A 26,685-nucleotide genomic window follows, 5' to 3' on the forward strand; every position below is an offset into this window, starting at 1 on the left:
TGCCATTATGAAGTGATCTTTTAACAAACTTCTGTAACTGTACTGCTACGTCATTTATTTATATACATCGTAGCTAACATCTAAGTTTTTACCTGCTGCTCATGATATATTCTGAGAGCCTTTTTTACATTGGACACTTTTGGAGAACGGATAGGAAGAGTTTTTATTTCAGATGCTGTAAGAGTACTCAAATCACCAATAGTTTTTATATTCTTAGCTCTAATGAGTTGTCCCAGGCCTCTTGCCCTACACAAAACAGAAACAGGAAATTATATACAATTTTACTTATATGCTATTTGCAAGGGTTTATCCAGTTGAATTTCTCCATTTAAGCTCAATCATAACTGAGGTTTGCCCACAGTGAAGACAGGCACATGTATGTGTAATTTAAAATAAAATTTGAATCTGATGTGTGTGTCTGGTATAAGCAATAGTACTGGAAACTGAATGAGCCTATTGCGTACCTTGTGCTTTACATACATCTCTTTAATAGATAATTCTTAAGTATGCATAATCGCCTCCCCAACTTTAATCAGAAATGGACTTGGTATGTCTGACACACATTATTGAATCATTAAATTCCTCAGAGAATTTTAAGAATACTTCATCTCCTATTGGGGATTATGCCATGACAGGGCAGCCTGATTAACAGAGAAACTATCTCAAGGCATCACAAACTACCTAAAACAATTATTTTAATCAAGATAGAGTGAACGACCTACATGCAGGCATTTAAGTTTCCAAGACTTAAAACATCAAGGAAATAAACTTCTAATTAGAAACAAAACAAAACACCTGATCAACAGGTTTTATGTATGTGAGTCTCATGCTTCTTACACATGATGACTTAACAGCTATGTAGTTTTGGTGGTAATCTTTGTAAACTACATCCTATAAAGTAGAAATGATATTCATATATTCCTCATAAGGTTTATATTTGGATTAAACAAGATAATGGATATAAGGGTTCAATGCAGCACCTGAAATATTACACATACATCTTACTATATTAAGATAAATGTTTCTCATATTGCCTTATCTGGCCTACCTTCTCAGTTGTATTTTTATTTCAAAAATAAAATATGTGTGAGAGGAATACATGCCAATCAATTCTAAACATGAGAACCAAGCATTCAAACAGTCTTCTTAAATAAAGTGGCATCTTGGAATATAACCAAGAAGCCTAAATAACCACTTACCACATGTTTGATGTAATCTGAGGTAAAATGATGTCAACTGGTGCCACACAGTTCACCAAAGCTGGGTAAACACTTTCTGTTGGGCATGGTATGGACTCTTTGGCCATTTCTGAAATCTTAGAATAAATTTCAGAAGCTGTTACACAGAGGTCAACCGACTGAACATGAAAATATAAAGTGACATGAAAACTAAAGCACTTCTTACTAAACACTTCTTTGAGCTCTTAAATTTAGGGCTACGTGATCCTGGGGACAGAAATCCTTTGGCTGAAGTGGTATTATGCTAGATAGAAGAAAGGAGAGAAAAAAACACTCAGAACCCTAGATGACTATAATTTTACAATTTTTACAACTTAGACTGCAATCATGTCTTTAAAATTTCAAAAAACATAAAAAGAGTAATCTACTACCTAATCAATTACTTGCTGGATCATTACTGCCTCTTACCACCTCTTCTCTTCCTTTCTGCTTACCGTGTAGCAGACAAAAGAATGTATTTCAAACCAAGGAAGAAGTTTTTCAAATATGTAGTTTATTTTATGACACATCATGCACATGTAATTCTGTGTCTGTATACGTATATGTACATTTTAAAGCCTATAGCTTACCTTAGATTGTGTAGTAGGAGAAGTTTTCACACTTTTTCCTATAGGAGAACTATTTGAAGAATGGGACCTAACAATAGAGCATCGTCTATCAATGTCATCTGCCAATCCTGCTTGGTATATTGGATCTGCAAAGGAGACACGGCGAACCTGAAAACACAGGTCAGGATTTTACTTAACAAAATTAAAGTTTTTAAAAAATTACACCATACATTTTCATTATGAGATTACCCAAAAATAGAACGTGGGTTTAGAAAAAAGTCAGCTGCACAGTTCGTAACAACTGCCTTCACAGATCATATTAACTCAATACCTCAATTCATTCTAATTTTCTATATGTTAAACTGTCTCTGCATAATACCAAAGACTGTGAAAAAGGTATAGTAGCAAAAACTGAACAAAGCCACATGTGGCAGTTAGAAGTGTATGATCTAGATTCTAGTAAGTTTATGGGATTACCAAATGAGAAAGAAAACTGATGTAAAAACAGAAATAGGCCTGGTGCGGTGGCTCATGCCTGTAATCCCAGCACTTCGGGAGGCCGAGGGAAGCAGATCACCAGGTCAGGAGTCCAATATCAGCCTGACCAACATGGTGAAACCTTATCTCTACTAAAAATACAAAAATTAGCCGGGCTTAGTGGCGCATGCCTGTAATCCCAGCTACTCAAGAGGCTGAGGCAGAAGAGTCCCTTGAATGTGGGAGGCGAAGGCTGCAGTGAGCCGAGATCGTGCCGCTGCACTACAGCCTGGGCGACAGAGTGAGACTCCGTCTCAAAAAACAAGCAAGCAAGCAACAAAACAAAACAAAAAACTTAATCTCTAGATTCTCAGCAGAAGAATTTTCAGTGGATCTTGCAAAGTTTATACACCATATGAATAACAGGAACAGGGATTTTGAAGAAACTTTTTTTTTTTTTTTGAGACAGAGTCTTGCTCTGTCGCCAGGCTGGAGCGCAGTGGCACAATCTCAGCTCACTGCAACCTCTGTGTCCTGCGTTGAAGCGATTCTCCTGCCTCAGCCTCTCAAGTAGCTGGAACTACAGCTGTGCGCCACCACGCCCAACTAATTTTTGTCTTTTTAGTAGGGACAAGGTTTCTCCATGTTGGTCAGGCTGGTCTTGAACTCCCAACCCTCAGGTGATCCACCCGCCCTGGCCTCCCAAATCCCACGCCTGGGATTACAGGTGTGAGCCACCTAGCCTGGCAGAAGGAACATTTTCAAAGTATGTTCGTTGAAGGCAAAAAGCCAGGTGTCATGTCTATATATGCACGCTTGTATATATAAAATGTATTCTACAATGAATAGTAGGTTCAAGTTCAAAATTAAGGAATGCCAACATCATACCTTTACAGTACATCTATTTTGTTAAGTAGAAGACAAGTAGAGTTATGTAAATACATTTAACTTTTCCTACTTTTTAATTCATTCATTCAACAAACTATGTGAAAGGCACAGGGCCTGAAGCTAAAGCATATATATATATTATAATCCAACTTTTCTAAAGTAAAAGATCTATAATTTAGCTGAGGAAATGGGGATATAAATAACTATAAATAAGATCATATCTACAAGTTGATGAAGGCACATGAGATTTAATTAGATATGGTCTGGAACACATATGTAAAATGTAAAACAGCATAATGTTTCAACACACAACAACTGTTAAATCTGCTTTATCAATGGCAGTGTTGCCTATATTCCTAAATCTGTTTCCTCATATTATGGTATTGGGAGCCGAAAAGATGTTAGGAGCCTTATCAATTTTGCCAAAAGTGAACAATGTGCAAAGCTGCATAAAGATCTTTAGTGTTGTAAAATGAAAGATTTATCTAAAAAGCTTCAGTCTCCTTTTTTCAAAACCTTTTCTTCTACCTATCTTTTCCCTAGCAACCATTATGGTAAATAATCAAATGAGTGGCCATATAATAATATTTTGTCATTCACCAGAGGTCACTGTATGGCCAAAATATCCCAACCAAATACTGGGTTCCTTAATATTCAGCCTCATTCTCCTTACCTTGTTAACAGGGGATGAGATTTCCTCTTCTTGGGATCTTTTTAGTCCTCTCTTTAAAATGCTCGTAGATGGAGAGGCCAAAGGAGACCAGACACAGCGTGTCTGCATGCCACTAGGACTGTCATTTGCTGACAGAAGTGAAGGATCAAGTTCCCTTAGTTTTTGAGGAGATGCATTATTGTCTTCTGTTATTAGTTCAGAGATAGCTGTTCCAGATGTCAGAGACTGTGATGGTTCCTCCACTTTCTCTGAAGTATGGTGATCTTCCTGTAAAATATCACTTTCCATTACCATGTGATTGCTATCTAATTTTTCTTCAGATTTACTACATTCAGTATTTGTTTCAGTTTTATTAGCGTCAATGAGTCCTTCTTCGGTGCTCATTTCAACTGTGTCACGAACAAAGTTTTCCACTTGTGCAGTCAACATTTTTGTTTCAGCTTCATCAGGCTTTGGGGTTTTGGTATTTATGCCCTCATTCTCTGTTTCACCATCATGACCAGTTTCAGCCTTCAACTCGCCAATCATCATTTCTTCATCATTTTTCATTTCTGTATTTGTTTCTTCAGATGATTGTGGATCAGACACATCATTTAGTTCCCCAGCTGCTGTTTGATCAGAAATCTCAGTTTGAGCATTCAATTTTACAGGTGTAGTATTATCAGAAAGACTAATATCTGAATTAAATTCCTTAGTTGCTACTTCTTTAGCATTCAGTTTAGCTGTGTCTGCTTCAGAGTCATCATTTCTTTTATTTTCTATTGCTGCTTCTTCAGAAATACCAGTTTTGGTTGTCTCTTGTTCACGGAAGCTAGCTTCATTTCCTACATCCAATTCCATAGTTTCTACTTTCTCTAGATTGGATTCTGTTACTTTACATGCATTTCCTTCAACAGTAACATTCTCGAGACTCATTTCCATTTTGGGGGTTTCTTCTGGTTTTTCTTTTGTCTCCAAAGATTCCTGTGAAACATTTTTCGAGTCACCTAAACACGGGCCAACAGTTTTAAAATTTTCATTAGGTGACTCTTGGCTTTCAAGAGAGATTGCTTCACTAGAATCCATATCACAAGTTTCCTCTCCAAAGTTTACTATTCCAGAAGGAAGAGATTCTTGCATAGTGTTTTCTTTTGATTTGGTTTCAGAAATAATTAATGAATCATTAATAGTATCATTATCCTCTCTGAGACCCAAATGAAAATTCACACTATGATGTTCATCTAAAAATTGTCCTTCAGAATATGGATTAGCTTGAGAAGTTTCTGACGTGCTTACAGGTGCTTGCGCATCTGCCTTTTTTGTTTCACTAACCTCTACATCATTTTCTGTATTCTTTAACCCAATGAGTGACTTTTCCTGAGGCTGTGATTTTTCCCCACAGCAATCACAACCTTTAGATCTCCTCACTCTCCTACTTCTCTTGTGTTGGCATTCAAGTGTTTGAAATGTTTTTTCTGAAAGCGAAGAAACATCTGATATCCCGATTTTTGAGGATTCTCCCAAACTACAATTATCAAAAGAGTCTCGCTTATGTAATCTCTTAATGGCATTTCTAGTCCTTAGATTTGATTCTGGCACAGGTAGACTTGTAAAGGAATGTTCAGCATATTTGCTAGTTTCATTTTTTTCCTCACATGGATTTGGTAAATCATCAGGAACTTGCAATAAATCTGAAGTTACTGTAGAATCCTGACATATTACAGTACTACTTTCATCTTGTTTTTCACAAATCTGAGGTTTTATGTTTACGTCTTCTTGGGAACTTGCTTTACCATCATGTGACTGATTTTCAGCTTTCATACATTCCTGTTTCACCACTTTCTCTTCTTGATCTTGAATGTCAACACTTTCGTTGCTTTTGTTTTTCCATTTTCCAGATCTCTTCTTCTTAGAACCTTCTTCTTTTGCCTCCGAACTATCAGATTCTGAGTTTTCAATGCTGGAAAGCAAACCCTGAGAGGCTCTTCTTGTTTGATACCGTGTTCGGCCTCTGACTAGTTTCTCAGAGGACTTATCTATATCCTGACTACCATCCCCCTCAGACTTAATGTTATCAGGGTCTGGCTTTTTTTTGTTTTGTTCAGTTTCTGCATTAGCACTGGTTTCCCCAAGAGTCTTCTCATGTAAATTATTTCCTTTCTCAATTAAATTCTCCGGTACAGTTTGTTCAGAAATCAGTTTTTGTTTAGGTAAAACATCATCTTTTATATGCAACGGACTCTTCTGAAGAGGTTTTTCTTCTTCCTTACGTCGTTCCTTTTTTTGATGATTATTTTCTTTATCTTGGCTTTCAGTGGTAGACTCTATTACTTCTGAACGTCGCCTTGACGACCGTCTAAGGGTTTTCTGATTTGGAGTTATCAGAACCAGACTATCCTCATTTACCAATTGATCTGTTGATAATACTACTGGGGGTGTATTTTCTTTGGATTCCAAATTAATTTCTACATTTTTCTCCTCAACAGTATTAGTTTCCAATAATACAGCATTTTCCATTGTTGCTGCTTTAAGCTTTGTATTGTCATGCTCCATTACAGATTCAGAAAGATGAACCTGATTATCTGACACACATTCTGTTTGATTAAGCAAACCAGATGGGTTATTTTCTAAGACTACCATGCCTTCAATAGATTCCTCAGTATTTTTCTCCTGCTCAGATTTTATTAAGGGCTTAGACCTTTTATTCCCTGTTTGTTCAGCTTTACCAGCTCTCCGGCTTGATCTCTTAGTTCCATTCACTATTTTTTCAGAATCAGATTTTGAAAAAGCCCCTTCTCTTTGCTTTGCTTTTGGTAGAAAATCTGTTTTAATCATGGTTTCCTGGTTATTTTTCACTGTAACAGTTGATGAAATATTATTCAAGGGGGATGGACTAAAAGGTCTATTTTCTGAACCATCAAACTTCTCCAAAGTAATAAAGGTTTGCCTCCGACTTGTAGGGCATGGGGGAGTTCCAGAAACAGTGGCATTAGAAACTGAACTACTGCTGACAACGAAAGAATTTTCTGTACTAGATGCACATTCAGTTGATGTTTTCTTTGATGAAATTAAAGCTTTTTTTCTGTCATCATTATTACTGTTCGACATTTCTGGACTGGTTTTGTCAAGAGAACCACACTCATTATTTGAAAGGGAGGCCTTTTCAGGATGTTCATCCGTACCACGGTCTTCCGTGACATCTTGAGGAATGACAATGTCACTGTCCATTTGCTCCTCCTGCACAGAAATACATATATATATACACACACACAGATTAATAGCTGGCAAACGAGTTTGACTTTCTGGGAAAACTTTAGTGTAAAACTTCAGTAACCCAAAGATAGTCACTGACATAATATATGGCAACTATTCCAAAGTTAGTGGTAGATACCTAATAGTTTGTGTTCCTAATAGTAAACATTCAAGAAAAGCCAAGTACATTTATTTTACACACACACACACACACGCACACACGCATACTGACTAGTGTCTGCTGATATTCTGCTAGTATCTGAATGGGAGTTAACAGGAAATCATACAATAAATCTACAATAAATCTTAAAATTAATAAATGGAAGACCTACAGACATTTCAGCAGTTTAACAGACTGTATAATAGAAGGGTGATTCTAAAAAGCCCAAAATATGAAATGCCAAACATACCGTAATCATCATCTTAGAATCTTCCTTTGGTTTTCTGGTTAAAATAGGAATTTCCCTGAAATAAACATAAGAATATTGCTTTTATAATTGTTTGACAATGAATAAAACAGATATAAAAGTTTGATGGCTTCTGTACTTACATAGACTCTTCCTGACTATACTGAGTAAATAAGGTATCCTGGGAAACATCCAGATTATTATACATGGCAGGAATATCACACCTGAAAAGAACTGTATATAAGTAACTTCAAAAACCGGATGATATCCTGACAATTAGCAATTAAACTTATGGCCAGGGACGGTGGCTCACGCCTGTAATCCCAGCACTTTGGAAGGTTGAGGTGGGAGGGCTGCTTGAGCTCAGGAGTTCAAGACCAGCATGGGCAACATGGCGAAATCCTCTCCCTACAAAAAATAAAAAATTAGCTGGGTATGATGGCATGCATCTGTAGTCCCAGCTACTTGGGAGGTTGATGTGGAAGGATCACTTGAGCCTGGGAGGCAGAGACTGCAGTGAGCAGAGATCATGCCACTGTACTCCAGCCTGGGTAACAGAGAGAGACTCTGTCTCAAAAAAAAAATAAAACAAAACATCAAAAGAAACTTACAATTCTACTAAATTGTTATAAAATCATAACCTAAAGGTGTATTTCCCAGATATTCCATCAAACTGTCTTCCCCTCCCAATCTACCTCAGAGAAGAAATTCAGTTTATAAATATTTGGTACATTACTAGGTTAGCTTTATACATTATGAAATGCATTTATGTACAGTATAACTTTTGGCATTAAAATTCAGTACATGTGGCTGGGTGCGGTGTCTCACGCCTGTAATCCCAGAACTTTTGGAGGCCGAGGCGGGCAGATCACAAGTTCAGGAGATCGAGACCATCCTGGCTAACATGGTAAAACCCCGTCTCTACTAAAAATACAAAAAAATTAGCCAGGCATGGTAGCACGCGCCTGTAGTCCCAGCTACTCGGGAGGCTGAGGCAGGAGAATGGCGTGAACCCAGGAGGCAAAGCTCACAGTGAGCCGAGATCGCACCACCGCACTCCAGTCTGGGCGACAGAGCAAAATTCCATCTCCAAAAAAAATTAGTACACGTATTTTAGTTCTAAACACAAAGTTACGGTTTTCTTGCATGAAATCTAAGCTTGAATATCAAATACCCAACTCAAGATAAAAGGCCTACAAACCGCTTTGTTTTGAGAACTTCTTTTTGATGCTCAGTTAAAATTCTTTCCTTTGCATCTTTTCCTTGTGGAGGTATAAACACAAAGTCAGTAGACTTTTCCTCTTCCAAAAGAATTTCATTCTTTACTTTTAAAGATGAAGATTCAAGTTTCAGCTGCAGATTTGAAAAAATAAGCAAATGTACATTTTAGTTTCCAAATTATTTTCCAATATTTCTATCACTCTCTTCTAATAATGACACCATTTTTCAATAGTGATTACGAAGTTCATGATACTCATGATCAATAACAAATTAGTACAATGTTCCCCACTTTCTTTCTGCATCTAATAAGTACTGAGAAAGTAGAAAATATTAAATATCTTTACAAAGTAGGCAAGTCTGTGCTTAACTACAAAGTATGGACAAAACCGTTTGTCAGGCCAACACATGGAAATGAACTGATTTGGAGGGAGGAGAGTATATTTGCAGCTCTCAAGTTGAGGCAGGACTTAGTCAAGTAAAAGTCACCAATACAATATGCCCTACATACAATTAACTTTGGTACTACAATGTTATCTTAATAAATGTTCATTGGAACCATTGCTTTAATTCTACTTATAGCTGCTACAAGAATGTGGCAGAGGAATTCTTAAAAAATAACACTTTTCTTTCATTTCACCAGGACCATGGTCTCAAGATTCTAGAATAACCTTTACTGGAGGCCATGGAAGAGAGAACTGTTGTCTAAACGTCAGTTATCTGGCAACCAGCATGATACTTAGTTCAGATTTGAGCTTAACATAGGTGTCTTATCTAGGCATTATTTATTTCTAATCAAAATATTAATTTCTGAAATAACAATTCTAAACAAAAGTTCTAAAATATTTTCCTCTTGTGCTACCTATGTTATTCATAACTGTCTCATTCCATCTCGAGGGGGCTGCTGCCTGGAATAACTACATGTAACAGTTACATAGAAATTTATCTTTCCTAACCAGGAATCATCACCTAAGGCTTCCAGGTTACCATGCTGTCCTGGTATTGCTAAGCATTACACAGAAACTTATCTTTCCTAACCAGGAATCATCACCTAAGGCTTCTAGGTTACCATGCTATCCTGGCAGTCTTTCTAGACCAAATGCTCTCAATTCCCCTGCAATCCCAACCTTTATTTAGTCTTTTACAGTTTTTCCATCCAATTTTCAAAGTTGTATGTAAGTTACTATATACTTTATCTTTAAAAATTTGATTAAATATACTTTTGAAAACATACTTTGGCTGCTGGTTTCGTATTTTCTTTTTTATTCTTTGTTTGTGCCAAAAATGAATCTCTTTTTCCATTTGATTTTCTCTCCATGCCACTTATCTTCACATTTAATTGTGAATTTTCTGTCTGTTTTAATAAAAACGAAATAATTTCATTAAATACAATAGTAATATTTTGCTTTTCCTTTTCACGTTTTAAAAATTCCTGCCCAATAAATAGTAATTGGAAATAATGTCAAAATTTTTCTAATTATTCAATCCTATAAAAATCGAAGGAAGGAAAGTCACTGTCTAATTCAATAATCGCAAATGGCTTTGGTGTCTTTTATACTAGCTGTTTAATACCAATCAATTTTATGAATTCTGAAAATGAGACATATCACATAAATACATAAAGTGAATTAAATTACTAGATTCAAACACTCTAGCTGTAACTGAAAATATTTCTAAGAGAATATTCGAAGCCATAGAACTTTAAACATAAAACAACTGAGGGTTAATAAAGCATGTATGATAGAGCATATTTCCCCTCAACAGAATTTTACAGACGAAATACCACTGAACTCTTTAACAAGTCTAAATTGTTAGTTATCTGGCAGAAAATTTTTACTTCAGCCAAAACCAAATGCGATACTTAGTTGGCTATTAACAGTCTTTTTTCTCTGAAAGATTCTAAACAAAAACTACCTATACCCTAGCTGCTCCTGAACAGATAATAAGTTTTCTAAGAACACTCCAGCTCACAACTCTATAGTACTAGTGCCTTTAACTCCTAGATCTTCAGGCAGTAATAAAATATTATTAGCCAAAGAAACTTTGCTCCTAATGCGATGTGACAGCAAAGATGTGTTTTTCTGATAGAAGAAATGAGAAAATCAATTTTTTAAAAATGAGAAAATGAACAGCAGCTCTGGCTTAGACATGACTTAGTAACCATTATTTCCAGTTTTTCCAAAGCAACAATTACGTATTTTACGCTTTGTGAACAGCACAGATGAGGTACCTGAGTTCAAAACAAATGATTAATGACAAGAATTAGAGATTATTTACATAAGAATCTCTAGTGAAAATCACAAAAGTAATTTTAGGCCACACAACTGACAAAATGCAAAAAGCCTATGTTACAAACCTCTTTTCTGTTCAGGTTCTACTTATTTATAACTTTCAACAAATAACTTAAATGTTCAAAAACAAATGAACAATAAAACCCCCCAACTTACTCCATCAGAATATGGTCCACTGGATTCCTCCATCATTTCAACAGTTTCCAAACCAGGCAACAGGAGCAGAAACTTTTGTTTGGCTTGCGTTAGTACTGGTCTTTAAAAAAGTACATAAAATACACACCTTAAGTCAAGTAGTACTGGTGAACACTGATGACCTGTTAATAACAGCACTTTAATTTTTAGAGCAGCAAAATACATCTTTATTTTTAAATAAAGACTGTTCCTTACTAGGCATATATAAAACTGGGAGAAACTAGGCAATTTTTGTATTTTTCCCTGTAGTTTTCTGAATTTCCAAATTTTTATCATGGAAAATTCTAATAAGAAGTAGAATATTATATAAAGTATTCATGTCTAGCTTTAATAATCGTCCAGGCAGGGCATGGTAGCTCACGCCTATAATCCCAGCACTTTGGGAGGCTGAGGCGGGCGTATAATGAGGTCAGGAGACCGAGACCATCCTGGCTAACACAGTGAAACCTTGTCTCTACTAAAAATACCAAAAATGAGTCAGGCATGGTGGCACGCATCTGTAGTCCCAGCTACCCGGGAGGCTGAGGCAGGAGAATCACCTGAACCCGGGAGGCGGAGATTGCAGTGAGCCGAGATCGTGCCACTGCACTCCAGCTTGGGCAACAGAGTGAGACTCTATCTCAAAAAAAAAAAAAAAAAAAAAAAAAAAAAAAAAGTTGTCCATTTCCTGTCCTCCTTTGTCTCTTTTATTAAGGATAATTTAAACTGCTTTTCTTGGTTCCTGAAATCAAGGTTATTCTAAGCACCTACGAGAAGGTGAAATAATGTTTAATAACTATTGTGTATTCCAAATATAATATTTCAACTAAGGAATCCTCTGTAACAATACCCCATAAGAAAAGATTATTTTAAACCAAAATATCAATCTACATGATCACAACAGAATAGTTAGTTGTATGTAAGTTTTGTTGTTAGCATACTTTAACTCTTCAGGATAAACCAACAGCGTCACTTTAGCAAATGTGGCATTCCAGAACTGAGCACTCTGTTTTCGAATCTGTTTATTCTTGTGCAGAAATATTATGCATAATAGTGGGGAGAGTTGTTCAAGAAGTTCACTGTCGTAAGTTCCGGTGTAGCTGAATTGTAGGCAAGCAATAATTTCTCCCAGTAGCTTTTCTAACTAGGAAAAAGGAAAAAATAAAAGCAAAAAATATACTAAACATTAACTCACAGAATATGTGTTGCTATTTCAATTTTTAAAATTAAGATAATTTTAAACTAACCCCCATTGTTGCCTTAAATATATATCCCTCTTTATAACTCGACAAATTATCAGGTGAATTTACTTTGGTTATTAATATTACAGTTCAATTTTGAACTTATTTTCTATTAACAAAAGAAATTATGTTTTTGTAATAATTATAACAAGACAAATAGTTGCCTACATATGTTCACCTAGAAAACTTTGGGTCCAATCGCCATCATATATAAAGGGATAAGCTAAGAGTTGATTAACAACTAGGCTGGGCTCAGTGGTTCACGCCTGTAATCCCAGCACTTTGGGAGGCCAAAGCAGGCAGATTGCTTAAGCTCAGGAGTTTGAGACCAGCCTGGACAACATGGCAAAACCCTGCCTCTACAAAAAATACAAAAATTAGCCAGGAGCGGTGGTGTGTGCCTGTAGTCCTAGCTACTTGGTAAGCTATGGTGGGAGAATCACCTTGAACCCAGGAGGGCAGGGGTGTGGTAAGCCGTGATCATGACACTGTACTCCCACCTGGGTGGGATTTTGTCTCCAAAAAAAGAAAAAACAAAACAAAACAAAACCAACCTGTAAATGTGTTCATATAGTGTTATTAAATGTCCATTAAAAATGATGAACAGGCAAAGCATGGTGGCTCACACCTATAATCTCAGCACTTTGGGAAGCCGAGGCAGGCAGATCACTTGAGGTCAGGAGTTCGAGACAAGCCTGCCCAAAATGGTGAAACCCTGTCTCTACTAAATAAACAAAAAATTAGTTGGACTTGGTAGCATGTGCCTGTAGTCCCAGCTACTCAGGAGGCTGAGGTGGCAGAATCACCTGATCCCAAGAGGTAGAGGCTGCAGTGAGCCAGGATCCTGCCACTGCACTCCAGCTTGAGTGACAAGAGTGAAACTCTTGTCTCCAGGAAGAAAAAAAAAAAAGAAAGAATAACCCCTTTAAAAATCAGCAGAATTATGTTTAAGAAAATTATCTAAACCCTATCATTTTCTCATCATGAAAGTATGGTTTATGGACAATTGTCTATTTTTACCTTGTTGTTCAGACAACTATATACTTTAGGAACTTCATCAAGCCTAGGAAGGAAAACACATAAAATAGAATACCATTTATATTTCTGCAAGTTAACACTGTACTATCTATCAAGCTAATCCTAAGAAAAAGGTAATAAAGACATAATATAAATTGATGATATAAAAAGGTGTCCAAAGACTTTACAAGTAAAAAAAACTCAAATGCTAAATATTAAGCATAAAACCATCCCATCTTTGAAAAATGAATCACAGAAAATATCTACAATAAGCCTCAAAGTAATAATCATATTAATTGCTTGTTTCTGTACATTTCTTTTCGGCATTATTTTTAATGTAATATAGACTTAAAGATTTGCAAAGAAAAGTTCATGGATTTGGGGGTTGTACTTTATAAAATCTGTTCCAAAAATATTCTCTGTTAATTTATGAAAGATAAACTGTCCTACGATTGAACCACACAAGCTTGCTGTAAAGAATATTGATGAATCCTTTCAAAATGCTTGTACAAGTTTGTTACCGGGGCTTTTTTCTTTTTTCTTTCAGGTTTTAAGGCACTGCTTGCTTCGATTCAAATAAAGGGTGATGCAAAATTAATTCAATTTTTTGGAGAGCAATTCAGAAACATAAATGTGTATGCCCTTTGAACCAACATTTTTACTAATTTTCTAGAGAAATAGCGGCAAATGTGGGCAATGATTTACGTATAATGTTCAACTGTTATGAGGGAAAATACTAGAAAAACATGTATGTCCACCAGTCAGAAATTGGGTAAAAAGTTAACAGAATCACGTGTAGACATTTTTAAAAATGAGATTTTTGTGTATATGGTACAGAGATAGCCATCCCTCAGTATCCATAGGGGATTAGCTGGCTGTGGTGGCAGCTAATTCCAGGACCACCCTCCTGCCAGGATACCAAAATCCATGGATGCTCAACACCCTAATATAAAACAAGTTGTATTTGCATGTAACCTAAACACATCCTCCCAGGTTTTAAATCATCTCTAGATTCCTTATAATATCTAATACAATGTAAATAATTGTCATACTGTATTTATTTGCATTATTTTTCTTTTTAATTTTTCCGAATATTTTCGATCCAGGGTTGGTTGAATCCATGAATGCAGAACCCATGGATACAAACAGCCAACTGTATTAAGTGCATACCATATAATTAACTGCAAAACAGCATGTCAAGTAGGCTTTCCTATCTATCATGCATTTAATAGGTATGCTTGTTTACATAAACAATTCTGAAAAGAAAAGCATTGAAAAGGAAAGGGAAAGGAAAGTAACAGGCAAAACAGAAAGACTTCCAATTTCTCTTTCATATTTCTATACTACTTGAACTCTCTTTTTAACAAAAGTATAGTTTATTACCCTCTCCACAAAATTGTCAAGACTACCATCTACAACACAGCTGATTAAAAAGTAAAAGTTGCGACCTATATTTAAATTGTATACATTTAATTCAAAGCTACTTAGCCCAAAATACTTACTTTGAGTTTTCATAAAATAATGCGAGAGGTCTTGTTAAAGTTGCAAATATTTTTCGGATCATAGAAGGCAAAGAAATATGCACAAGTACACTGGAAATAATGCTGGTGATTGAGTTGCCAATAGTGAAGAGGGTATCGGAATGTGCTTCCTTGAAGCTCAGAGTGTGGAAAGAATAGATCACTTTCACAATAAGTTTAAATAAAGAAGTCAACTTCCCTAGGGGCTCATTCTTCTTTTTGGACCAATCTGAAGGTCTCTGTGGTGCTAAAAACAAAAATTGAATTAAAAACTCAAGTAAACTGAAAATAGGGTCACTGTCCACTTTTACAATGTATAGCTCACATTTAAATGTTAGATACATCAGCTGGGCACGGTGGCTTCACGCCTGTAATCCTAGCACTTTGGGAGGCTGAGGCGGGCGGATCACAAGGTCAGGAGATAGAGACCATCCTAGCTAACACGGTGAAACCCCATCTCTACTAATAATACAAAAAAAATTAGCTGGGCATGGTGGCAGGAGCCTACAGTCCCAGCTACTTCGGAGGCTGAGGCAGGAGAATGGCATGAACCCGGGAGGCGGAGCTTACAGTGAGCTGAGATCGCGCTACTGCACTCCAGCATGGGCGACAGAGCGAGACTCCATCTCAAAAACAAAAACAAACAAACAAAGTTAGATACATCAAATACATGTCCGTTTGTTGACTAACACCCCAAACCAATCATAACATAATGTACCATTAATGGATAAGTATCACTAGAACATTATCTTTACAAATGAGAATGGGAGACGAAAACTAGTTGGTGGATCATGAATATGAATTTCAGAAAAACAAGTCCATTTTTTCTTAGGAATTATAAAATGCATCTCAAACTTTTATTTTACATTTCATAAAATTTCAACAACTAATATGCAAGAAAGTACTAAATTACGTAAGATAGGTTCCAAATTTAAATTTTAAAAGTTAGTTTTAAAAACAAAAAATTTACACCATGAATGACGGACCATTTCCTTGCTCATCTATAGTACATTGATCCCTACAAATAACATTGAACAAGTCAGAGATGCAAAGCTGAGAAAGAATGCAGTAAGTCTACTGCCTGTTTCCTAGATTTAAAGAAAAATATTTGTCCTAAAAGTACTTTTTTTTTTTTTTGAGACGGAGTCTCGCTCTGTCACCCAGGCTGGAGTGCAGTGGCAGGATCTCGGCTCACTGTAAGCTCCGCCTCCCAGGTTTACGCCATTCTCCTGCCTCAGCCTCACCCGCCACCTCGCCCGGCTAGTTTTTTTGTATTTTTTTAGTAGAGACGGGGTTTCACCGTGTTAGCCAGGATGGTCTCGATCTCCTGACCTCGTGATCCACCCGTCTAAAAGTACTGTCTTTCTTTTGTATCTTTAATCCCTCTGTAAACATCTACCTAGAAGAATAAACCCACATAGCTCTTGCCCAAAAAATATACCCATTCCAAAATTACTTGTTTCTCTCAAACCGTTCTTTTACGGAACGAGATCTCAAATTTAACAGAAAATGAATGCTTCTAAATTAAAATTAATCTCATATGGTAACATGAAAAACAAATGTTGCTACTAAAAGGAAGTTGATCTTTCTCCTTGGAATCAATTTCTCAGACATTAATGTACATTGAAAAACTATATCCAGATATCCCCTGACAGAATGTTGAGGTGAGGTGACAGCCATATGTCAGGAGACTGGTTACATACAAGTGAATGATCAAGTTGTAAATACATTGAGGGTAACAAAAACCAGGTTTCTCACTATTAGAGACAGTAGAGACAAATACAGAAAGAGGAATAAATAGCATAATCCATGTTATATTAGACGGTAAATGAAAGTTTATCTAGAGAAACAAGTAATTGTGCCACAGTTAGTAGTAATTAACCTTGCAGTGGAAAACCTGGCAGATGCCATCCTCAAACAAACAGCAAGTGTTAACATCACCAGTAATGGGAAGATAATGAATTGAAAAAGAACTACAGCATTATTTCTGTGGCACTCTGGTAAAGAAATGAATGGACCCTGAATCTAATCTTAAAGAAATATGATAATCCCAGATTGAAAGACTCTAAGAAAGTAAAATTGCTTTTTTTTTTTGAGATGGAGTGTAGCTCTGTTGCCTAGGCTGGAGTGCAGTGGCATGATCTCAGTTCACTGCAACCTCTGCTTCCTGGGTTCAGGAGATTCTCCTGCCTCAGACTCCCAAGTAGCTGAGACTACAGGTGCGCACCATGCCTCACTCATTTTTGTATTTTTCGTAGAGACAGGTTGTCACCCTGTTGACCAGGCTGGTCTAGAACTCCTGACCTCAGGTGATCCACCCACCTTGGCCTCTCAAAATGCTGGGATGACAGGCATGAGCCACTGCACCCGGCCTAAAGTTGCTTTTTGAAGGACACAAAAGACAAGACTGAGGAACTGTTACAGGTTGTCAACTTGCCTAAAACTATACCTTCAAACGGTTTGCGGGGGGGGGAAGAATAAAATGTATATTCTGGGGAAGGGGGGAGCAGATAAGATAAATGCAATCAACCGTTAACTGAGGAACCTGAGTAAATGAATACGAAGTTTCCACGTAAACTCTTGCAATATTTCTCTAAATTTGAAATCATCACAGTGTAAGTCACCAAAAAAAATCCCAAGGCGATCCTGATAATAACAATTTGCTTTTGGTTAGTCTTAATATTGTTTCCTCTTCTCAACTCCTTTTAAAAATCTCCCCATTACCCGAATTTTACAGCAAGAGGAACTCTGGCTCTGTTTTGCATGGACATGGAGTGGAAAAGACATTTGTAACTGTGGCCTTATAGTTCCTGAATTGGATATTCAGTTAAATCTAATTTCAGAAGTACCAACATAGGTAAAATTATGTCTCTATGAAACTTTGGTGGCTTATAATTTCTGACATTATCTGTTATACAATCTTGGTATACTTATGGTTTTCAGAGATAAGCCTATTTTTGACACACTGAGGTTATCAGATTAGGTCCTGGTCAGCCCAAGAGGAGAGCTAAGATCAGTATGTCAAGAACATCTATAACCTATATTTCTATGGGACTCAGGCCGGGATGCTCTGACCTATAATATACTTCAGGAGCTTAAAATGTTACTCCATACTGCTACTTAGTAAAAATTCAAAAACCAAAAAAGATTCTAAGAATGTTTTAGAAAACTCATCAATGGCAGATCTTATTGGTAGATAATTTTATGTTCCTAATCTTTAAACAATAAGAAATAATATATCTCAACATCAACTAACATTTTTCATTAATGACAGATTATCACTACCTATATGGTATGAACATATAAATGCAGGTGGATATATTTGACTTCATTCAATCAATTAGCAGATTTTAAAAACTATTTGCTACAAAATAACTTAAAACTAACCAAGGCATATGGTTTTTAAAAAAATCACACAAAACTTGTTATGATCCCAATTGTCCAATTTTAATCATTTACCATTTTTCAGGTAAACAATGAGTTAAATTTTTGTAACATTTCTGGAAAAAAATAACCAATTAACTGATCCCATTGTTTTCTTTAAAATTATAATGTCAATTCAATGATTACTTTAAATAAGGCTTGCAAATAAAAACATTTTAAGTTATGTCTAAGTTTCTTGTCCAGATAATCCTTCATACCAGATGGAATGAGTAAAACCATTTGTACCATTAGGCAATCTCTAATTAGAATAGTATTTATCTTTCTGTGTTGTAAAAAGGAGTAAAGACATTTTGTGTGTGATAGAGATAAGAGAATGATACACAGCATCTGAAAATTAAAAAGAAAAAAGAGAGTACATGTATGAAAGCTCCCAGCATAGTAACTAACATGGTTAAACATGATCAAAAGTTACTAAAATGAGGTGGCAAAGGTATTAGGACTTCCCCTGGCAAAGTTCAGTAGTGCTTATAAAATACTGGATAAACAAAGGTTAAAAAATACATACTTACATTTAACTTTGGGCTGATATTTAATATTATATGGTGAGAAGTCAATACAATCAACCATTACAGTAATAATATGAATAATTCTATCCACGAGCAACAAATTCTAGAGAAGAGAATATCACTGTTAGACATATTCAAGTACTGGGACAGTATTCAACAAGAGTAAGCAACATGAAAAAATGACTGTTACTCCCATATATTCTATGTAACATATGCCACAGCTTACAGTACATTTAGTGCAGCCACTCATGGCTTAACAGAGATCCATTCTGAAAAATGGGTCATTAGGCAATTTCATCTTGTGGGAACACAGGGTACTCACACAAACCTAGATGATACAGCCTACTACACACCTATATAGTCTGTTGTTCCTAAGCTACAAACATGCTATAGGTGTGTAGTTACTATACCCAACAATCACTGTGAGACTCTGTCTCAAGGGGAAAAAGAAAAAAGAACTGTTATTTTTACTTTCCTTTATTCCTCATTAAATTATGTGTTAGATATAAGATGTAGAGAAAACACACACAACAAATATCATTTCAATAATCTGCATGGAAAAACAATGGTTTCTGTGTGAAGGCCATTACCAGGATTATACACAGTAATAAATAATTGAAACAACCAAAACGTCCTTAAAATAGCAGAATTCCAGGCCAGGTGCAATGGCTCACGCCTGTAATCCTAGCCCTTTGGGAGGCCAAGGTGGATCACCTCAGGTCAAGAGCTTGAGACCAGCCTGGCCAACATGGCGAAACTCCATCTTTACTAAAAATACAAAAATCAGCTGGGCGTGGTGGTGCACACCTGTAATCCCAGCTACTCGGTGACAGAGTGAGACTCCATCTCAAAAAATAATAAAGCCTGGGTGACAGAGTGAAACTCCATCTCAAAAAATAATAAAAAATTTAAAAAATAATAGAATTCCAAGTAATGGTACAATCATACTACAGAATACTAGACAGCAGTTGAAAGAAATAATAGAGCTATATGGATTGACTTGAAATGGAGCCAAGACAGTGTTTTACGAAAAGTTACATAATTACTTCGCAATAAGGATTTCCTTGCCAAGAATACCGTATTCATATGCATATGCAAGTATCAATATACAAATGACATGTGTAAATAGAAAGAGGTCTATTCTGGAATGACACATATCAATCTGTTCCCAACAGCTGTCCTTTCCATGAGGAGGGAAGGAAAGAGAAAAGAGACTTATATTTTCTAAGACTACAAACTTTCAAAGGGATTGAATTTAAACATCTAACAGATACATATGAGAAAGTGAGGTTCAGGACAGCAAGGCCCTTGAACTGTTAATCTAGAAAAACACAAGCACAAGCAGATACACGTATAGTAAAAGATGTTCACTGTTAATGATCCCAAAACATGAACCTTAGAGCCCAAAGACACAAAATTGTTACACAAAGCATACTTGTTTTCAACATCAACTTTGTCACATATATATAGAAGCAGTAATAAGTGATAGCTCACAAATGTTATCTCCATTTACTTGAAAAGAATCCTTTAAAAACAAACAAAAAAAGGTAGCATCAGGACAAACTCACAGAAAAGCCTTCATCTTCCAAACTGGACATTATCTTGGAAGAAAGTTCCTCACAGCACAAGTTCTCTTCTGCTGTTGCCACCAAAGCAGCACAACGAGCAAATGCTCTATATAATTCTGACCAAGTTCTAAGTAAAGTCTTCATGGTGGCCTACCAATAACAATAAAAAAGAAGTTCTGTTAATATATACCTATGTATCAAATAGTTTCTGGAATCAATACATCTTTTAAAAACACTGCAACATTTAATGTGTCACAAAAGAGACTAACGGCCAGGCGCAGTGGCTCACACCTGTAATCCCAGCACTTCAGGAGGCCAAGGCGGGTGGATCACCTGAGGTCAGGAGTTCGAGGCCAACATGGCGAAATCCCGTCTCTACTAAAAATACAAAACATTAGCCAGACAAAGTGGCAGACGCCTGTAATCCCAGCTACTCAGGAGGCTGAGGTAGGAGAACTGCTTGAACCCGGGAGGTGGAGGTTGCAGGGAGCCAAGATTGAACCACTATACTCCAGCCTGGGCAACAAGAGCGAAACTCTGTCTCAAAATAAAAAACAGACTAACACAAAGTCATAACCTTTCCCCCACACCCCAGAGATCTAACTGAAGAGAGGAAATAAGGCCATGATACCAAAACTTATCAAAGATCCAAAAGAACTTGTCTCGTCCTTCATCATTCTCCTAAGCTAATAATAAAGTCATAAACAAGTCTTATTTTAGAAATTATTGGCCGGGCGCGGTGGCTCAAGCCTGTAATCCCAGCACTTTGGGAGGCCGAGACGGGCGGATCACGAGGTCGGGAGATCGAGACCATCCTGGCTAACACGGTGAAACCCCGTCTCTACTAAAAAAATACAAAAAACTAGCCAGGCGAGGTGGCGGGCCCCTGTAGTCCCAGCTACTCGGGAGGCTGAGGCAGGAGAATGGCGTGAACCCGGGAGGTGGAGCTTGCAGTGAGCTGAGATCCGGCCACTGCACTCCAGCCTGGGCGACAGAGCGAGACTCCGTCTCAAAAAAAAAAAAAAAAAAAAAAAAAAATTATTGTGGGCTAGGCACAGTGGCTCATGCCTGTAATCCCAGCAGTTTGGGAGGCCAAGGCAGGTGGACCACTTGAGGTCAGGAGTTCAAGACAAGCCTGACCAATATGGTGAAACTCCATTTCTACTAAAAATACAAAAATTAGCTGGGCGCGGTGGTATGGTCCTGTAGTCCCAGCTACTTGGGAGGCTGAGACAGGAGAATTGCTTGAACCCAGGAGGCAGAGGTTGCAGTAAGCTGAGATTGCACCACTGTACTCCAAGCCTGGATGACAGTGTGAGACTGTGTCTCAAAAAAAAAAAAAAAGAAAAAAGAAAAAGAAATCATTGTGGAAGCTGATTATAAAGGATGAAGTAATATTTTCAGAAAAGTAAAAATCCCTTAGAAATCAATACTTTACAATGCCTTACCACTGGAAATCTCTGTTCTGAAAAAATATGGTTTACTGGTAAAGTCAATGCACCATAGATGGCACTAAAATTGTGTTCTAAGGCATCACCTTGATTTACTTCATTGGTCTAAAACAAGAAAAATAATGAAGTTAGACAAATTACCATCTTAATTGTAATCCTAAGTAGTAACATAACTTATTTATAAGAAGTGGGCAAAACTGTGTCCCTCAATGATGAGATTCAAAATATGTTTAACTCCTAACCCCTGGAACCTATGAATGTAGTCTTACTTGGAAATGAAGTCTTTGCAGATGTTCAGAAGGAGTCCTACTGGATTAGGGTCAGCCCCAATCCAATGAACAGAGTCTTTTCTGGAAGAGGAAAATTTGGATAGGCACAGAGAACAATACCACAGGAAGATGGAGGCATAGTCAAGTGATGCAGCTACAACTCAAGGAAGGTCAAGGATTGCCAGCAACCAGCAGAAGCTGAGAGGCATGAAGAGATTCTGCCTCGGAGCTCCAGGAGAAACCAATCCTACCAACTCCTTGATTTTGGATAGCTGGTCTCTAGAACTAAGGGAGAATAAATCCCTGTTGTTTTAAGTCATCAAGTGGCTGTAATCTGTTAATAGCAACCTGGGGAAATTATGCACTATACGTTCTAAAAGAGATTCCCAGAGCCAACTCCAAAGTCTTCTATTATACATACACAGCATTCCAGCAAAAACTAATACAATAAAAAGGGCCTCTGTGATCGTTCTAACAGTGGGAAGCTATTTAAGAACGTAGGCCAGGCGCGGTGGCTCATGCCTGTAATCCCAGCACTTTGGGAGGCTGAGGCGGGAGGATCACGAGGTCAGGAGATCAAAACCATCCTGGTGAACATGGCGAAATCAAAAATTCAAAAAAAAAAAAGAAAAAAGAAAAAAATTAGCCGGGCATAGTGGCAGGCGCCTGTAATCCCAGCTACTCAGGAGGCTGAGGCAGGAGGTAGAATGGCGTGAACCCCAGGAGGCGGAGCTCACAGTGAGCTGAGATCGTGCCACTGCACTCCAGCCCGGGTGACCGAGACTTCATCACAAAACAAAAACAAACAAACAAACAAAAACCAAAAAGAATGTAAATGACTTTTCTTCCAGAAGAATAGTGTGCTGGTTTGAGTAGCCAAAATAAGGGCTAGGTAACTATAATATAAGAAGCTGGGCACGGTGGCTCACGCCTGTAATCCCAGCACTTTGGAAGGCTGAGGCTGAGGTCAGGAGTTTGAGATCAGCCTGACCGATACAGGGAAACTCCATCTCGACTAAAAATATGAAAATTAACTGGGCGTGGTGGCGCGCACCTGTAGTCCCAGCTACTCGGGAGGCTGAAACAGGATAATCACTTCAACCCACGAGGCAGAGGTTGCAGTGAGCCAAGATCGTGCCACTGCACTCTAGCCTGGGTGACAGAGTGAGATCCGACTCAACAACAACAACAACAAAATTCCTTCAAGTTATTTCATTTTTGAGTTACAGCACTATTAGCCCAGAGAATGCATATTCCCACTTAATGATTGACAAAGAGGCTGACAAATCATAAACAGAACGTGCTGCACAGCCTGTCACTCACTATTCCCAGTTCGGTTAAATACGTAAACGTAAGGATTTAAGTATTTAAATACACAGATTATTCAACTCTCAATAGATTCCTGACTTAAGGAAATACTATATGGCTTTGAGGTAATCACCAACGTGGCTTAACTGGGGGAATATACAGCCTAGTCAAGATAACCACTGTTATTCCGTTAATAAAACTACTGAAAGAACCCAAGATACAAGATTTTACATCTATGTGAGCCTTCTAGGTTTATAATCACTACTAAAGAAAATGAAGCTGATTAGTCCCCATTAAGTTATAGTTTCTTTACCAGTGAGGCAGAAATGCAATAAAATAAAAAATACAAACTTTGCAAATTCCACCAGAAAAAATATTTATGATCTTTTATTCAAATTCACTTACTATTCATTTCCCCAATTGCACAAATAAAAAAGGTATATTATCTAAAATATGTAGATTTATTTCATACCTGATTAATCAATTCAGTTAATGGGGTGACTATAACACTCCACATTTTCCAGAGATGCTCCTTATTTTCCAACCGCTTTGCATTTTGATTGATAACATTTAAAACTGAGTCACTGAAAGCTAGTGGTGAAGTTGGACCAGAAAGAACACAGCCTACAAGTGATTCCAAACTGAGAAAGAACCTGAAGAAAAAATTATAAACAATGCATCAACTTTCTGGCAGGAATATATTAATTTAATGTTAACAAAATTCTAAAATAACTGACAAAAAGTTAATGAATTGTCTTTTTTAAAAAAAAAAGTCTTAAAGAAACTTAGGAAATAGTACATAAATAATCTCGTTCATTACATAACCTTTCCAAGACAAAGTTTCAAGTTAAAGTACAAACTTACCTTTCATCTGATACACCACATTCCAAGAGATTGTTGAAAATTAATTGAATTAAGAACAAAGCTGGAGTTCCCTGAAGGAGAAAATGAAGCCAATATTCTCAGTTACAAAGAATAGAACACTTGTTTTTTATAATCGGTTATTTAAGAAATAAAATTGTTTTAGCATGACAAATTTAACTTTTGGCATTACTTAAGGTATGACAACCATGTTAATAAAATTATTTCCATTAACTACACACAAAAATCAAGCTCTTGGCCAGGCGTGGTGGCTCACGCCTGTAAACCCAGCACTTTGGGAGGCCGAAGCGGGTGGATCACGAGGTCAGGAGATCGAGACCATCCTGGCTAACACGGTGAAACCCCGTCTCTACTAAAAATACAAAAAATTAGCCAGGCAGGGTGGCACGCACCTGTAGTCCCAGCTACTTGGGAGGCTGAGGCAGGAGAACGGCATGAGCCCGGGAGGTGGAGGTTGCAGTGAGCCGAGATCACGCCACTGCACTCCAGACTGGGCAACAGCCTGACTCCATCTCAAAAAAAAAAAAAAAAAAAAAAAAAAACAAACTCTTCAAGTCTAATCATAGCTGTTTCCTCTACACAGAAAATCAAAGAATTATGAGATTCAGATATAAAAAGAACATCAATCTAAAATTTACTGGAATCCCAATACCTACATCCTAGAAATATTAAGTGCATTTTACATTAGCTTCCAATATTTGTGGCAGTAACCAACACTATTATCGTATATAAACAAATAGGAAACTTTCCTTTTGGAGCCATTTATTTAATCCAGGAAAATAGTTTCTTCATTCACATAGCAGCATATTTAATTCTTTACATTAACTATCAGTTTTTCCTTTAATTTGGTCAATATACTTCAAATCCAATACTCTCAGAATTTTACATAAGGTTATCCTTTAAAAAAAAAAAAAAAAGGGGAAATATGGCTGGGTGCAGTGGCTCACACCTGTAATCCCAGCATTTGTAAGAGCAAGGCGGGGGAATCACCTGAGGTTAGGAGTTCAAGACCAGCCTGACCAACATGGAGAAACCCCGTCTCTACTAAAAATACAAAATTAGCCAGGCGTGGTGGCACGTGCCTGTAATACCAGCTACTCGGGAGGTTGAGGCAGGCGAATAGTTTGAACCTGGGAAGCGGAGGCTGCAGTGAGCGGAGATGGTGCCATTGCACTACAGCCTGGGCAACAAGAGTGAAACTGTCTCAAAAATAAATAAATAAATAAATAAATAAATAAATAAAGTATAAATGTTTCTCGCCAATCTTCATCATATTACATTTAAGATACTTGCATTAAGAATATCCATATTAGCAACCTGATATGCTGGTGAACCTAATACTTTCTGAGGAAGTCCTTTAATTGTAATTTCCATGAGGACCTATGAGAGATAAAAGGTTTTACAGTAAATTAGCCATAAAAATATTATCTAATAAAAATCTGAGTGTTAACTATATCTCTAACAATTACAAGTAATGTTCATTCATTAACGTAAATATAATCTCTTTAGTTAAAAAAGATCAAATACATTCATTCGCTAACATGAATATATCTGCATCCGTTTTAAAAGTTCAAACACAGAAATATAAAAAGCAGGTAAAGTCTTTAATCTCCAGGGATAATCAATACTTTCAGTTCAGAGTCTATTTTCCTAGACCTTCTAAATTTCTGTATATGTAAGTACACAGAAAAACACACAACTTCTTGGGCAGTCGGTTATATACACACATTCCTTTAAACTATTAAAGCCATTACAATGTAAATCACTAATGATATTAAGCTCTGCAACTAACCTTCATTTTACCTTGTTACAGAGTTTTTGCATCAATATAGAAAAATACTGCTATATGAGTGCCCATTATTTAGTCAACCATTTTTCTATTAAGGGACCTCGAGACTATTTCTATATTTTTTTATACTACTAATAGAAATTCTGCAATTAATTATACTGGTACCCAAAGCAAATATTCAAACACTGCTAACTAATAGTTGGGTCCAAGATTGCTAAATCAAACTGACTGAGCCTACCAAACTGCTCTCCAAAAATACTACCACACTAGTTTTTTTCTTTTTTGAGACAAGGTCTCACTGTTCTCCACGCTGGATTGCAGAGGCACGATCTTGGCTCACTGAAGCCTCAAACTCGTGGGCTCAAGTGATTCTCCCACCTCTGCTTCCAGAAGAGCTGGGACTACAGGCATGTCACCACGCCTGGCTAATTTATGCAGTTTGCCCAACTTGACCTCCCAAAGTGCTGGGATTACAGGTGTGAGCCACCATGCCCAGCGGTAATATACTGTTATGAACACTCACTACATAACTTAAATGTTATAAA

At 37.0% G+C, this 26,685-nt stretch overlaps 2 protein-coding genes across 10 annotated transcripts in view; one reads left to right on the top strand and one right to left on the bottom strand.

Moving 5' to 3' along the window:
• Nucleotides 1-26,685, top strand: part of RND3 (Rho family GTPase 3) — a 1,016,315-nt gene that overhangs the window by 19,821 nt on the left and 969,809 nt on the right. The gene's annotated exons all lie outside the window — the stretch shown is intronic.
• Nucleotides 1-26,685, bottom strand: part of RIF1 (replication timing regulatory factor 1) — a 72,103-nt gene that overhangs the window by 14,332 nt on the left and 31,086 nt on the right. For 5 of the 9 annotated variants that reach the window (XR_007718069.1, XM_050750408.1, XM_050750410.1 and 2 more), the window contains 19 exons: nt 25,645-25,731; nt 24,334-24,404; nt 23,942-24,122; nt 21,890-21,997; nt 20,442-20,591; nt 18,877-18,976; nt 14,906-15,170; nt 13,407-13,449; nt 12,087-12,289; nt 11,128-11,227; nt 9,915-10,034; nt 8,664-8,815; nt 7,606-7,686; nt 7,466-7,520; nt 3,825-7,040; nt 1,808-1,954; nt 1,405-1,482; nt 1,200-1,315; nt 93-246 (listed from right to left, as the gene is read on the bottom strand). Coding sequence is in view for 8 of the 9 variants with exons in the window: in XM_050750408.1 (XP_050606365.1) it covers nt 93-246; nt 1,200-1,315; nt 1,405-1,482; nt 1,808-1,954; nt 3,825-7,040; nt 7,466-7,520; nt 7,606-7,686; nt 8,664-8,815; nt 9,915-10,034; nt 11,128-11,227; nt 12,087-12,289; nt 13,407-13,449; nt 14,906-15,170; nt 18,877-18,976; nt 20,442-20,591; nt 21,890-21,997; nt 23,942-24,122; nt 24,334-24,404; nt 25,645-25,731 (5,427 nt within the window). In the remaining variant the exon portion in view is untranslated. The remainder of the gene's footprint in view (nt 1-92; nt 247-1,199; nt 1,316-1,404; nt 1,483-1,807; nt 1,955-3,824; nt 7,041-7,465; nt 7,521-7,605; nt 7,687-8,663; nt 8,816-9,914; nt 10,035-11,127; nt 11,228-12,086; nt 12,290-13,406; nt 13,450-14,905; nt 15,171-18,876; nt 18,977-20,441; nt 20,592-21,889; nt 21,998-23,941; nt 24,123-24,333; nt 24,405-25,644; nt 25,732-26,685) is intronic. The other 4 variants (XM_050750414.1, XM_050750415.1, XM_050750413.1 and 1 more) reach the window with 2 other exon arrangements.

Source organism: Macaca thibetana, chromosome 12, assembly GCF_024542745.1.
Source record: "Macaca thibetana thibetana isolate TM-01 chromosome 12, ASM2454274v1, whole genome shotgun sequence".
NCBI classification, from domain to species: domain Eukaryota; kingdom Metazoa; phylum Chordata; class Mammalia; order Primates; family Cercopithecidae; genus Macaca; species Macaca thibetana.